The sequence below is a fragment of the Ranitomeya imitator genome, chromosome 6, assembly GCF_032444005.1.
Source record: "Ranitomeya imitator isolate aRanImi1 chromosome 6, aRanImi1.pri, whole genome shotgun sequence".
Lineage (NCBI taxonomy): Eukaryota > Metazoa > Chordata > Amphibia > Anura > Dendrobatidae > Ranitomeya > Ranitomeya imitator.
The window spans coordinates 530,510,359-530,524,069 of NC_091287.1; the positions used below are offsets into that span (position 1 = coordinate 530,510,359).

Consider the following 13,711-nt stretch of genomic DNA (forward strand, 5'->3'; position numbering starts at 1 on the left):
ACACATATTTGGTATCGCCGCACTCAGAATCGCCCGATCTATCAATTAAAAAAAAGCATTAACCTGATCGCTAGACAGCGCAGCGAGAACAAAATTCGAAATGCCAGAATTACGTTTTTTAGGTCGCCGCGACATTGCATTAAAATGCAATAACGGGCGATCAAAAGAACGTATCTGCACCAAAATGCTATCATTAAAAACGCCAGCTTGGCACGCAAAAAATAAGCCCTCAACCGACCCCAGATCACGAAAATTGAAGACGCTACGAGTATTGGAAAATGGCGCAATTTTTTTTTTTTTTTTAGCAAAGTTTGGAATTTTTTTTCACTACTTAGATAAAAAATAACCTAGTCATGTTAGGTGTCTATGAACTCGTATTGACCTGGAGAATCATAATGGAAGGTCAGTTTTAGCATTTAGTGAACCTAGCAAAAAAGCCAAACAAAAAACGTGTGGGATTGCACTTTTTTTGCAAGTTCACCGCACTTGGAATTTTTTTTCCTGTTTTCTAGTACACGACATGCTAAAACCAATGATGTCGTTCAAAAGTACAACTCGTCCCGCAAAAAATAAGCCCTCACATGGCCAAATTGACGGAAAAATAAAAAAGTTATGGCTCTGGGAAGGAGGGGAGTGAAAAACGAACACGGAAAAACGAAAAATCCCAAGGTCATGAAGGGGTTAAAAAGGATATTCAGAAATTAGAGTAAGTTCAAAGGCGGCAACTAGATTATTACAACGGATGGAGGCGTCTCAAATCATGAAAGGTTGGAAAAGTTGGGCTTGTACAGTTTAGAAAAAAATACGCCTCAGAGGGGATCTCATTTACATGTACAAACAAATGTGTGGTCAGTACAGAGGACGGCACAGGACTTATTCCTTCCAAAGACCATACTGAGGTCCAGGGGGCAGTCATTATGGGTGGAAGAAAGGCGATTGTGGCAGCTAAATAGGAAAGGGTTCTTTACAGTTAGAGCAGTCAGACTGTGGAATGCTGACCACAAGAGATAGTAATGGCCGACACTATAAGAGCTTTTAAAAAATGGAAACAGAAACACATGGGCTAATTGCACAGTGAACAAGTCTGTAGGAACATGTTCACACACGACCAAGACACAAAAGAGCACAGTAAAACCAAAAACACTCCGTTGCAAAAAAAAATCACAGTAATCAGCAAGTGCTAGTAAAAAGATGTAAAAAACAGGGTATTTGGTTGATACGTTTTTTGCAAAAAATGTATACTAAGCTGCTCCACCAAACGTCAAGGTATACCCATAGAGAGCAGTCCTAACTGATGGATGCAATCCCTAGCTGATGTATTTAAAAACTTGATCATCTGTATATTACCTGTATGAGCAGGGTTCAGAAAGGAAATGTCCCCCAAAAAAACCGTATCAATCAAATACCCTGCTTTTTAAATCTTTTTACTAGCACTTGCTGATTACTGTGATTTTTTCGCAATGAAGTGTTTTTGGTTTTACTGTGCTCTTTTGTGTCTTCAAGTTTCTTGGTGGTGTGTGAACATGTTCCTACAGACTTGTTCACTGTGCAAGTAGCCCATGTGTTTCTGTTTCCATTATTGTTCTCTTGTGTCTACAAGACTAGGGAGTTATCAACCACTCCTTGTGGGCTATCTGCACAAAAGCTGTTCCATTCAGCATGTCCACATGGACATTTCCACTCTGAACCCTGCTCATACAGGTAATATACAGATGATCAGGTTTTTAAATACATCAGATAGGGATTGCATACATCAGTTAGGACTGCTCTATATGGGTATACCTTGACGTTTGGTGGAGCAGCATAGTATACATTTTTTGCAAAAAAACGTATCAACCAAATACCCTATTTTTTACATCTTTTTACTAGCACTTGCTGATAACTGTGATTTTTTTTTTGCAACAGAGTGTTTTTAAATTTAATGTGCTCTTTTGTGTCTTCAAACTTTTAAAAAATGGCTGGATGATTTCCTCGATACACATAACATTGTGGGTTATAGTTAAATTAGTGACAAATGTATAATTGGTGGAGAAAGGTTGAACTTGATAGAGCTAAGTCTTTTTTCAACATATGCAACTATGTAACTATGGAGCTGCGTGGAAGGCTTTTTATTTTCACGGTGAGCTGCCCTTCTTATTGGTACCATTTCAACAATTTGATCACCTTTTATTCTATTATTGCATTTTTGGTGAAGGTACAGTGAATGAATAATGGCAATTTTAGCGTTTGATTTTTTTTCTTTACGCTGTTTGTTACTGTATTGGTTAGTCCATTATCTTGACAGATCAGACATTTATGGACACAGCGATACCAAATATGCTTTTTTCCTATGATTTTTCAGATTGGAAAAAAGGGGGAAGACTTTAAACATTTATTTATTTTAACTACTGGTAGTTTGTACAAAGTTTTCAGTTTCCTAAGGCTATGTTCCCACGATGAGATTTTGGTGAGTGTTTTATACTGTGTATTTTTGAAAACATGCAAGTAACCCATTTTACTTAAAGGGTGCAGAACATCTGCAACATCAAAAATTCACCAAAAGCAGATGGTGCTGATTTAGCTGTTATACTTTGCTTATGTGAATGCTGTTGCTCTAACCTGTACTCTTTGATCTCTCAGCTTTATTTTGTGTCACTTGTATCCTCCATAATATTGATAAAGACGATAATGGTTGCTATATGTCATAGGTAAACAAAAGCTCATTCTCTCAAGATGGGAGTGCTGGCGACTCTGCTGAAAGCTGAAATATGCAACAAGTTTTTCTATGGATCCACTAATTAAGGCTCGAGTTACTTGGTGACTAAAAATTATGTACAAATATTAGATAAGAATGTGTCTTCGGTTATTCCCTGTGTGTAAAAAAGCAGCAAGTAACTATGGAAAAAGCCTAAAGGAACTCTCAGCTGAGCCTTCTACACATTCGACTTTTTTTCTAAGGAGGTGCTGATCAGATTTATTTTTTTGCGCTGTGCTTGATGCTCATTGACCTTTAAATTTGTAGAAGAAATATGTCTGATAGCATCAGGGACCTATCATAGAGGGGTTACCTTGTGAGCACACATGAATTGGGCAAACTCACTAAGCACCTCAGTTTTCTAAGTATCTAAATGGCAGTAATGTTTATTTTCGATATCTGCATATACCCTGGTACACACAGTGGCTGCTGCACTCACTTGGATGTATATGTATACATTGTAGTCATCACAGCTGGCTCAAGTTCACATTTGCTTAATTTGGTTAGAAGGGCCCTTGTAGGTAGATAGATGTGAGAGATAGACAGGAACCTGTCGTGTCCCCATATCCTATTTACTTGTAGATATAGGGTTAATCTACAGATTAATAACGTTGCAATGCGGCCTGGCTGCCTTACTGAAACTGCAGCTACCGGGGGGAAAATTAACGTCATTCCTCCCAGGAGCCGCCGGCTTGCAGTCATAGGTGTGTGACCAGAGGGGCTACAGTCGTCGCTCACAGCATTGTGAGTGGCGACCATAAGCACGCTACAGCACACTGACTTGACAGGTCGTGCTTTGCATTGATGAGCTGCAGAGTGAGCTGTCAAAGTTTCGAACAGCAGTGGAACGCTATTAACCTTCAGGTTCCCTTTAAATGGCTATTTCACCCTGAAGCATTTATCAGTGCAGAACTGACCCCTGAGACCAAACGCTAAAATAGGGGACCTCAATCGCTGTTCCCTGCCCTCAGCAACTAAACAGGAGCATGGAGGAGTGTGAATGGATCAGCAGGAGGGAACATGGTCAACCATGGCCTATCTATCCAATGGCTAGTCAGTGTTCCCCAAGTCCGGTCCTCAAGAGCCACCAACAGGTCATGTTTTGAGGATTTCCTTAGTATTGCACAGATCATTGAATGCTTGCCTGTCCAGGTGATGCAATTTTCACCTGTGGATAATCCTCAAAACATGACCTGTTGGTGGCTCTTGAGGACCGGACTTGGGGAACACTGGACTAGATGATAAATGCTTCAGGTGGCAACATCCCTTTAAGCAGCTCTCAATTAATCAACCTCGTTGAACCAAAGCATCTTTGCACATTCTCATGGTTGGATTAGATTAAAGATCTTCCGTTTTGTGCCGTACAATTATTCTCTGCTTCACCACGGGAAACAAGTCATTTTCTTTGCATTAAAAAGTTCATGTTGTGAAGAAATTCATCCCCAGAGCTGCGCACATCATCTCAGACGTGGTAAAAAGTGACGTACCTCTGCAGGCTATTGGTCTGATGTGGTTTGGAGCTGGATTTCGTGTTTCCATGGCTAGTCCTCTTTTTCTGAATGCCCGACAGCTCGTTCTTCAGCTCCTGTTCTTTCACAAGCTGCAATAGTTCCCCTAATTCTTCCTGGAGGAAATAAAAGAAAGTAGGTTGTTGCTGTGGCCGGGCACTTGAGAAAATTGTGAATACATTAGTGCGGCGGAAAGAACATTCATACATTTTTCAATAGGAGATTCCCATCGGAACAGCGCAGAGACCCGATGAAGAAGAATATTTCATAGTATTAAGACTTAAAGGCCCGAAGGCCGGAAGACGGAGAATCCAATCTGGGCACAACACAGATATTGAGTGCCACTTGGTAATTTGCTAACAGAAATAAAGTGACGTTATTAAGGAGCCCCGTTGGAAACATATGTACTACTCAAATTAATTTGTTAGACCTTAAAAAACAACAGAATTGGATTTGTACCCGGGAAGTCATGCTTGTACTGGCGCCACATGGCTATAAAAATACAGCAAATTCAACAGGTACTTCACATTACCCCTTTTTTCTTTTCAATCTGTTCTCTACGTGGCCAATGTTTGTTTTTGCGCTGTTGATTTTTTTCTCTCCCCTTCTTCCAAGTTTTTTTTAATTTAACTATCAACATAGTCGAATGACTTTTTTTTTTTAAAGCCCTTCACCCCGAAGATGGTTTGCACATTAACGACCAAGCCAATGTTTACAATTCTGACCACTGTCAATTAACTCTGGAACGCTTCAACGGATCCCGGTGATTGTGAGACTGTTTTTTCATGACATATTGTATTTCATGATAGTGGTAAAATTTCTTTGGTATGACTTGCGCTTATTTGTGAAAAAATGGAAATTTGGCAAAAATTTTGCAACTTTCCAACCTTGAATTTTCATGCCCTCAAATCACAGAGATATGTCACACGACATAGTTAATAAATAACATTTCCCACATGTCTACATTACATCAGCGCAATTTTGGAACCACATTTTTTGGGGTTAGGAAGTTATAAGGGTTAAAAGTTGACCAGCAATTTTTAATTTTTCCAACAAAATTTACAAAACCATTTTTTTTAAGGGACCACCTCACATTTGAAGTCACTTTGAGGGGTCTATATGAGAGAAGATACCCAAAAGTGACACCATTCTAAAAACTGCACCCCTCAAGATGCTCAAAACCACATTCAAGACGTTTATTAACCCTGCTTCACAGGAAGTTTTGGAATGTGGAAAAAAAATGAACATTTAACTTTTTTTTCACATAAAAATTATTTTACATTTAATTTTTTTATAGAAAAGATGGACCCCAACTGTGTTGCATAATTTCTCCTGAGCATGCTGACACCCCATGCAGAGCTTGTAAGGGAAGGAGCACCATTTGACTTTTTGAATGCAAAATTTGCTGGAACAATTGGCGGACTCCATGTTGCATTAGGAGAGCCTCTAATGAGCCTAAACAGTGAAAATCCCCAACAAGTCACATCATTTTGTAAACTAGACCTCACAGGGAACTAATCCCGATGTATGGTCAGCATGTATGGTCAGGATAACATTATGCCCAGCCTGTGCTTCTGGAGACATGCACCCGTAAGTTAGGCGGGCTCTAATCGCTTCAAACATGCCAAATATGTGGACGCTATATGTCGTTTAGGTGCACTGTGGGGCTCAGAAGGGAGGGGGCATGTGGATTTGGGAGCAGAGAACTTGCTGAATTTCTTTTGGGGAGCGAGGAGCCATTTACCTTCTCCATAGCCTTTGTACTACGTGTAATGTGGAAGCCCACAATAATTCCGTTAACAGATGACAGACCTGAGTGAGGGCTTGCATTTTTTTGTGGATTGAGTTGAAGCTTTTATTGGGAACATTTTACATAACGTTTGGGATGACGTTTATCCGGCGCTCTACACTGAGCACTTGCTTTGGGGTTTCCATCTAAATTTCTGAGTGACGTGATTCAGATGAACCTCCGAGGGATCCATTCACTATAATGAGGCAGCAGAGTTACTCTGGACTCCGTCTGGCCTCTGGTCTGCAGTTTCCTTCTTTTCAGAAGTGCACAAAACTGTGGCCAACAGCAATTTTATGCAATCCTAAAAAGACGGACACCGCTGGATCACAGGACCTATGGCGTCCACAGTGCCTCCATCTGCCTCATTATAGGGAATCTTCCGCCAGAGGTTCCGTCTGAAACACGTATTTCAGAGATTTACACAGAAACCCTGATGCAAGTGCTCAGCGCAGACTGCAGGATAAATGTGCCTTAGTGCAATCTTTGGAAGGCAGAATAAAAAAAGCAACAGCAGATGAAGAATTGGTTGTATTTCATTCTTACGCTGTTCTTCGTGCGGTATAAGTGATTAGGTGACTTTATTCTTTGGGTCGATGCGATTACAGCGATACCAGATTTATATTGGGTTTTTATGTTTGGTTGCTGTCACACTAAAAAAACGCTTTTTCTTGCAAAAAAATAGTTTTTGCATCACCATATTTTGAGAGCTATAATTTTTCCATGTTTTGTCCCACAGAGTCATGTTATGGCTTGTTTTTTGCAGGACGAGTTGACGTTTTTACTGGTACCATTTTTGGGCACTTGACTTTTTTGATCACTTTCTATTCCTATTTTTGGGAGGCAGAATGAACAAAAACCAGCAATTTAGGATTTTTGTGTGTGTGTGTGTGTGTGGGTTTTTTTTTTTAATTCTATTCCACGTTTGGTAAAATTGATAAAGCAGTTTTATTCTTCGGGACAGTACGATTACAGCGATACCTCATTTATATCATTTTTTTATGTTTTGCCGCTTTTACACAATAAAAACGGTTTTATAGAAAAAATAATCATTTTTGCATCACTTTATTATGAGGACTATAACTTTTTTATTTTTCCGCTGATGACGCTGTATGGCAGCTTGTTTTTTGCGGTACAAGATGACATTTTCAGTGGAACCATGTTTATTTATATCCGTCTTTTTGTTTGCATTTTATTCCACTTTTTGTTCAACGGTATGATGATAAAGCAATGTTTTTTCCCTTGTTTTTTTTTTATTTTTTTATGGTGCTCACTAAAGGGGTTAACTAGTGGGACAGTTTTATAGGTCGGGTCGCTGTGGACGCAGTGATACTAAACATGTGTACTTTTATAGTTTTGGGGTTTTTTCCTAGAAATATTTATTTATAGATACAATATCTTTTGATTTTTTTATTACTATTTTGGATTTTTTTAAAAATATTTTTTCAATTTTTTTTTTCTTCATTTTTTACTTTGTCCCACTATGGGACTGATCACTTCTACAGCATGAGGATGCAGCAGCATCCCCATATTATGCAAACTGTCAGCTCTGCATTGATACAGAAACTTGTTGATCATGAACTGTGCATGATCAGCAAGTTTCCTAGCTCAAGTGACCCTGATGTCGTTATGATGACATTGAGTCACCATGCCAATGATCGGGACCCCGTGTCACGCCGCGGGGTTTCCGATCCAAAGGTATATGGGCTGTCAGCCCTCTACTGGCTCTCGAAATGCTGCGATCGTATTCGATAGCAGTGCTTCGGGGGCTAAAGTGCCGAGAGGTGTGCGTGACCGCCCAGGGCACAAGGACAGATTATTACGTCCAATGTCAGAAAGGGGATAATTAAGCCATAATTTTTTTTTAATAATTCAACTTGTGAAAAAAAAAACTAATTTGTAAAAACTAAAAATTTGTTTAGTTGCCATTTTCTATGGCATGTACCATTTTTTTTTCTTGCTTTAGGACTCATTCACACGACAAGTTCTTTTCACGTATGACAAAAATGAGCCATTTTTCATCAGAGTCTGGGACTAGTGGCATCAGTTTTTCTCGTACGTGATAACAAAAGTTTCTCCAATGTCTCCTATCTATAAGTCAATGAAAATCAGACCACATTCAGATGGCATCTGTATACACATGTGTGTGTGTGTGTATATATATATATATATATATACACACATAAATATATATATATATATATATATATATATATTATTTTACACTTTATTTTTTGGTTCCTGTAGGGCAGAGGTCCCCAACTCCAGTCCTCAAGGCCCACCAACAGGTCATGTTTTCAGGATTTCCTTTGCATTGCACAGGTGATGCAATTATTACCTGGGCATGACTAAGGAAATCCTGAAAACATGACCTGTTGGTGGGCCTTGAGGACTGGAGTTGGGGACCTCTGCTGTAGGGGACTTAAACCTGAGGTCATTCCTTATACCCATGCCTGACATAAGACGCATTAGTATGTCTTAGGCCGGGATCACACATACGTGAGATACGGCTGAGTCTCGCAGGTGAAAACCCAGCTCTGGCGCCGGCACTCCGGAGCGGAGCGTGCAGCCGCACAGCAACACATGGAGCCGCACGCTCCGCTCCCAAGTGCCGGCGCCAGAGCTAGGTTTTCACCTGCGAGACTTGGCCGTATCTCGCGTATATGTGATCCCGGCCTTATGTTGGAAAGAGGATAAGAAACAACATTGTGCTAGGAATGTTCTCTAATCTACAGGTACTACAAGATAAAGCTGCTCCATGGAGTTTCTGCAGAAAATCTGCTGAGAGATTTGCAGTGGCCATGGTGGCAATATCCTATTTCCCAGTGGGTCTCTGTATCTTGATGAGACATTATCTGTGAAGATTGGCAATGAACAAGGTTTCTACTACTATAGAAATTCAGGGGAAGGTAAGTGCACAAATATTTTTAGTGTCTTTTGGAATTTGCTGATCCTTTAACATTCCACCACATTTAAAATGCAGCCAGGGTATCAACCATCATGAAATCTCTGCACAGTTATTAGAAATAGGGCACCTAATTCCAGTGGCTGGTTCCAGGCTTATTCTGGGCCCTTGAGCAGAGTCCTGGTGACTGCTCCTCTCTTGAATTTTCCTTCTAGTCTTAATATTATTTATTTAGCGATCTTCAGCCAGATCCCGATCCATGGTGGCTTGATGGATGTTTGATCTGTAGGAAGATCGATCTTGTGCAATCCTAAATAGGTTTACCAGGGTCTTCTCCATCGTTATCTTGATAGTATCAAGCCGTTGGATCTTTCTTTTCATCTTGTTTCTTCTATTCTTCAGATCACGATGTCCTTCTCCAGTGATTGCTCTTTTTGTTATATGATTTCTTATTTTTATGTCAATAGAGGTGGATCAGGCCTTGCTTTATATAGGACTAGTGTTGAGCATTCCGATACCGCAAGTATCGGGTATCGGCCGATATTTGCGGTATCGGAATTCCGATACTGAATTCCGATACTTCCCGCGTATCGGATACCGGAATCGGAAGTTCCCAGAATTCAAATTGAACGCAGCAGCCAATGAGGAATGAATGAAAGTGTGGGCACATCCTGTTTAGCATGGTGGGCATGTAAGTACTGGCAAGGCTTGGATTGGCTGCTGAAATGATGTCACTCTGCACTATAAAAAAGCGCTGCCGCCATTTTGCGCTCACTCTGCTGTGATTTCAGTTAGGGACAGGACGCTGTGTTCTAACTGAGGGCCAGTTGAGCTTGCTAATTGCTTTATTTTCATTTCCAAAGGCTAATTTAGCAAAACGCTGTGTGTTCTTCACTGTTCACCTTGCTCTTGCCTTGCAGCGCTGTTTTAACAGCGTTCTGCAAGGTCTCTGTGTGTGTGTGTGCAGCTCACTCTGTAGTCTGTGTGCAGCCATATACCCGGTTGTATTCAGCTCAGGGTGGGTTCACACTGCCTCACACAGTTGTCCTTTTTTGCTCCTAGTGCAGCCTGCTGCACATTTTTTCTCAAATTTCCTATTAGTGTTTTTCCACCAGTCTCCAGCTCTATTGTGGAAAAACACTACATAGGATAACCTAGAGGGGGGTTTTTTGGCCTTGCAGCGCCGTTTACGGCTGTCTGCACGGTCTCCGTGTGAGCCCAGCTCGCCCTGTAGTCTGTGTGCAGCCATAGCCGGTTGGATTCAGCTCAGGGTTCGTTACTGGCTCATACCTTGAGAAAAATTTTCCTTTTTTTCAAATAGTGCAGCCTGTTTAAAATTTGAAAAAAAAAATTCCTATTAGTGTCTTTCCACTCGTATCCAGCTAAATAGTGGAAAAACACTATATAGGATAACCTAGAGGAGGGTTTTTTGGCCTTGCAGCGCCGTTTACGGCTGTCTGCACGGTCTCCGTGTGAGCCCAGCTCGCCCTGTAGTCTGTGTGCAGCCATAGCCGGTTGGATTCAGCTCAGGGTTCGTTACTGGCTCATACCTTGCAAAAAATTTTCCTTTTTTTTCAAATAGTGCAGCCTGTTTAAAATTTGACAAAAAAAAATCCTATAAGTGTCTTTCCACTCGTATCCAGCTAAATAGTGGAAAAACACTATATAGGATAACCTAGAGGAGGGTTTTTTGGCCTTGCAGCGCCGTTTACGGCTGTCTGCACGGTCTCCGTGTGAGCCCAGCTCGCCCTGTAGTCTGTGTGCAACCATAGCCGGTTGGATTCAGCTCAGGGTTCGTTACTGGCTCATACCTTGAGAAAAATTTTCCTTTTTTTGAAATAGTGCAGCCTGTTTAAAATTTGAAAAAAAAAAAAAATTCCTATTAGTGTCTTTCCACCAGTCTCCAGCTCAATTGTGGAAAAACACTACATAGGATAACCTAGAGGGTTTTTTTGGGGCCTTGCAGCGCCGTTTACGGCTGTCTGCACGGTCTCTGTGTGAGCGCAGCTCGCCCTGTAGTCTGTGTGCAGCCATAGCCGGTTGGATTCAGCTCAGGGTGCGTTACTGCCTCATACCTTGAAAAACAATTTCCTTTTTTTCAAATAGTGCAGCCAGTTTAAAATTTGAAAAAAAAAATTCCTATTAGTGTCTTTCCACTTGTATCCAGCTAAATAGTGGAAAAACACTATATAGGATAACCTAGAGGAGGGTTTTTTGGCCTTGCAGCGCCGTTTACGGCTGTCTGCACGGTCTCCGTGTGATTTAAACTAGCTCTGTAGCCCGATCTGCACCAAAAAAAAAGTTAAGTTCACCAAACACAACTTAACACTTGTGTAGGCCACATTTGAAAAATAATAAAGTTTAGTCCACAATTTACAACATTAGTGTTTCTTACACCTGTTAGGAGGAGCATTACAGGAATAAGCACACTAAGGCCTTAGTACTTTTCTGCTTATCTTTATCTGTCAACCAAGATGAAGAGGGCAGGGAGTAAGGCACGTGGGCGTGGGCGCGGAGCAGGGAGAGGAGCAGGGAGAGGACGTGGTGATTCTGTGCCTGCTGCGGGCGCCGGTGACTCGTCGTCACTCAGTTTCAGCAGGGAACAGTCCTTCATGCGCAGCTTTGTCGGAGAGCGCCGTGCACCGCTGCTGCGTGAAGACCAAATTGAAGCCGTTGTCGGGTGGATGGCAGCTAACGCCTCGGCATCGACTTCAGTTAGTGCCACATCCTCTCAGGCACAGAGCACTGGAGAGCAGCCATCTGTCTCTTCACCACCTGCCAAATTGGCCAGGCAGTCAGAAAGCCCAGGACAGGAGCCGTCTCTACTTCTGTTCTCTGAATCTCTTGGCTTGGAAACAGGGGGCCAGCCAAGCAGCATTGGAGAAATGGAAGAAGAGGCAGTGTGCAGTGATGCCCAACACCTTTTTCTCTCTGACTCTGAAGAGGCAGGTGGGCCAGTGCCTCCGGTGACCACAGCGCAGTACGCATCTGATGATGAAACTCAGGTGCCGCTTTCTCGTGCGTACTGTGCTGCTGAGACTACCCAAGAGGAGCAGTTGGTGGCAGAGGGTAGTGGAGATGATGAGGTCCTTGACCCATCGTGGCGTGAGGAACAGGAAGGTGGTGGGAGCAGCTCAGAGGAAGAGCTTCCTCTTACGGGCCAAAGAGGGAGAGGGAGGGGGAAGACTGCGGAGCCTGTAGCCTCCACTTTGGCACCCGTTAGGAGCCTGTCTCTTTCCAAAGCCAAAAAGGGCGCTCCCAAGACTTGCAGTGCCTGGTCCTTTTTTGACACAGTTGCAGATGACATTTGTTTTGTCAAATGCAAGCTGTGTCATCATAAAGTAAAAAGAGGGAAAAATGTCAGCAACCTCAATACCACAAATATGTGGAAACATGTGCGGACCAGGCACGCGGTGGAGTTACAGAAACACACTGAAGATGTAGGCCAACCAACAGCGGCAGCTACCACCTCTTCAGCTCGTGTTGCCTCTTCCTCCAGCTCACGCACAGCTGGTTTGGCTTCCTCCCAGAGACCTTGTGTAATTCCACCCACAGCACCACCTTCCCAGTCATCCTCACACTCCCAGTCTACTCTACAGCCATCGGTAGTACAGGCATGGGAGAAAAGGCGGGCATTCTCGGCCAACCACCCCCGAGCACAGGCTCTGAATGCAGGCATTGCCAAACTGTTGTCCCTGGAAATGCTCTCGTTCAGGCTGGTGGAGACTGACAGCTTCCGTGACTTGATGGCATTGGCAGTCCCACAGTACAAGGTGCCCAGCCGCTTTTACTTCAGCAGGCAGGCTGTCCCTGCCCTGCACAGGCATGTTGAGGCAAACATAAAACATGCGCTACTGAACGCCGTCAGTAGCAAGGTCCACCTCACCACCGATGCGTGGACCAGTCAGCATGGACAGGGGCGATATGTTTCCCTCACTGCCCATTGGGTTAATGTTGTTGAGCCAGGTACAGATCGTGCGAGTGGCGCAGGACGTGTCCTGCCCACTCCAAGGATTGCAGGAATCCAGTCTGTACGCATCGACTCCTCCTCTTACACCAGTTCCTCTGATTCCTCTCTGCAGGATCCGTCACAGTCCACCCCCACATGGACCCGTGAACGTTTACCTATGACCGACATGAGCACAGCCGTGGCCAAACGTCAGCAGGCCGTCTTGAAACTAGTTTCATTGGGGCATCGAAGCCACACAGCGCAGGTGCTCTGGAATGCCATAAAGCAGGAGAGCGATGTGTGGTTACTGCCAGCGAATCTCCAGCCAGGCATGGTAGTGTGTGACAATGGCCGAAATCTGGTGGCAGCTTTGGCCCTTGGCAACCTCACTCACATCCCATGTCTGGCACATGTGCTCAATTTGGTTGTGCAGAGTTTTCTGAGGGACTATCCGGATCTTGATGCCCTGCTGCACAAGGTCCGCCTAGAGTGTGCTCACTTGCGGCGTTCCAGCTTGGCCAGATCCCGCATTGCTACTCTGCAGCGCCGATTCCGCCTTCCGGAACACCGCATCATATGTGACCTACCTACCCGGTGGAATTCCACGTTACATATGTTGGAGCGGTTGTGTGAGCAGCAGCAAGCAGTTATGGAGTACCAGCTGCATCAGGCGCAAAGAAGTCGCAGTCAGCGCCGATCAGACTTCACAACCACAGAGTGGGCCACTATGAAGGACGTCTGCCAGGTTTTGCGTCCTTTTGATTATTCCACGCGGATGGCAAGTGCAGATGATGCACTAGTCAGCATGACTGTCCCCCTTATCTGC

The 13,711-nt window shown here is 43.2% G+C and overlaps 1 protein-coding gene across 1 annotated transcript in view; it reads right to left on the reverse strand.

The window, feature by feature from the left end:
* LOC138641512 (transient receptor potential channel pyrexia-like) overlaps nt 1-13,711 on the reverse strand; it is a 243,104-nt gene that overhangs the window by 30,071 nt on the left and 199,322 nt on the right. Inside the window, exon 18 of the mRNA XM_069728992.1 lies at nt 4,222-4,358. Coding sequence (XP_069585093.1) covers nt 4,222-4,358 — 137 coding nt within the window. The remainder of the gene's footprint in view (nt 1-4,221; nt 4,359-13,711) is intronic.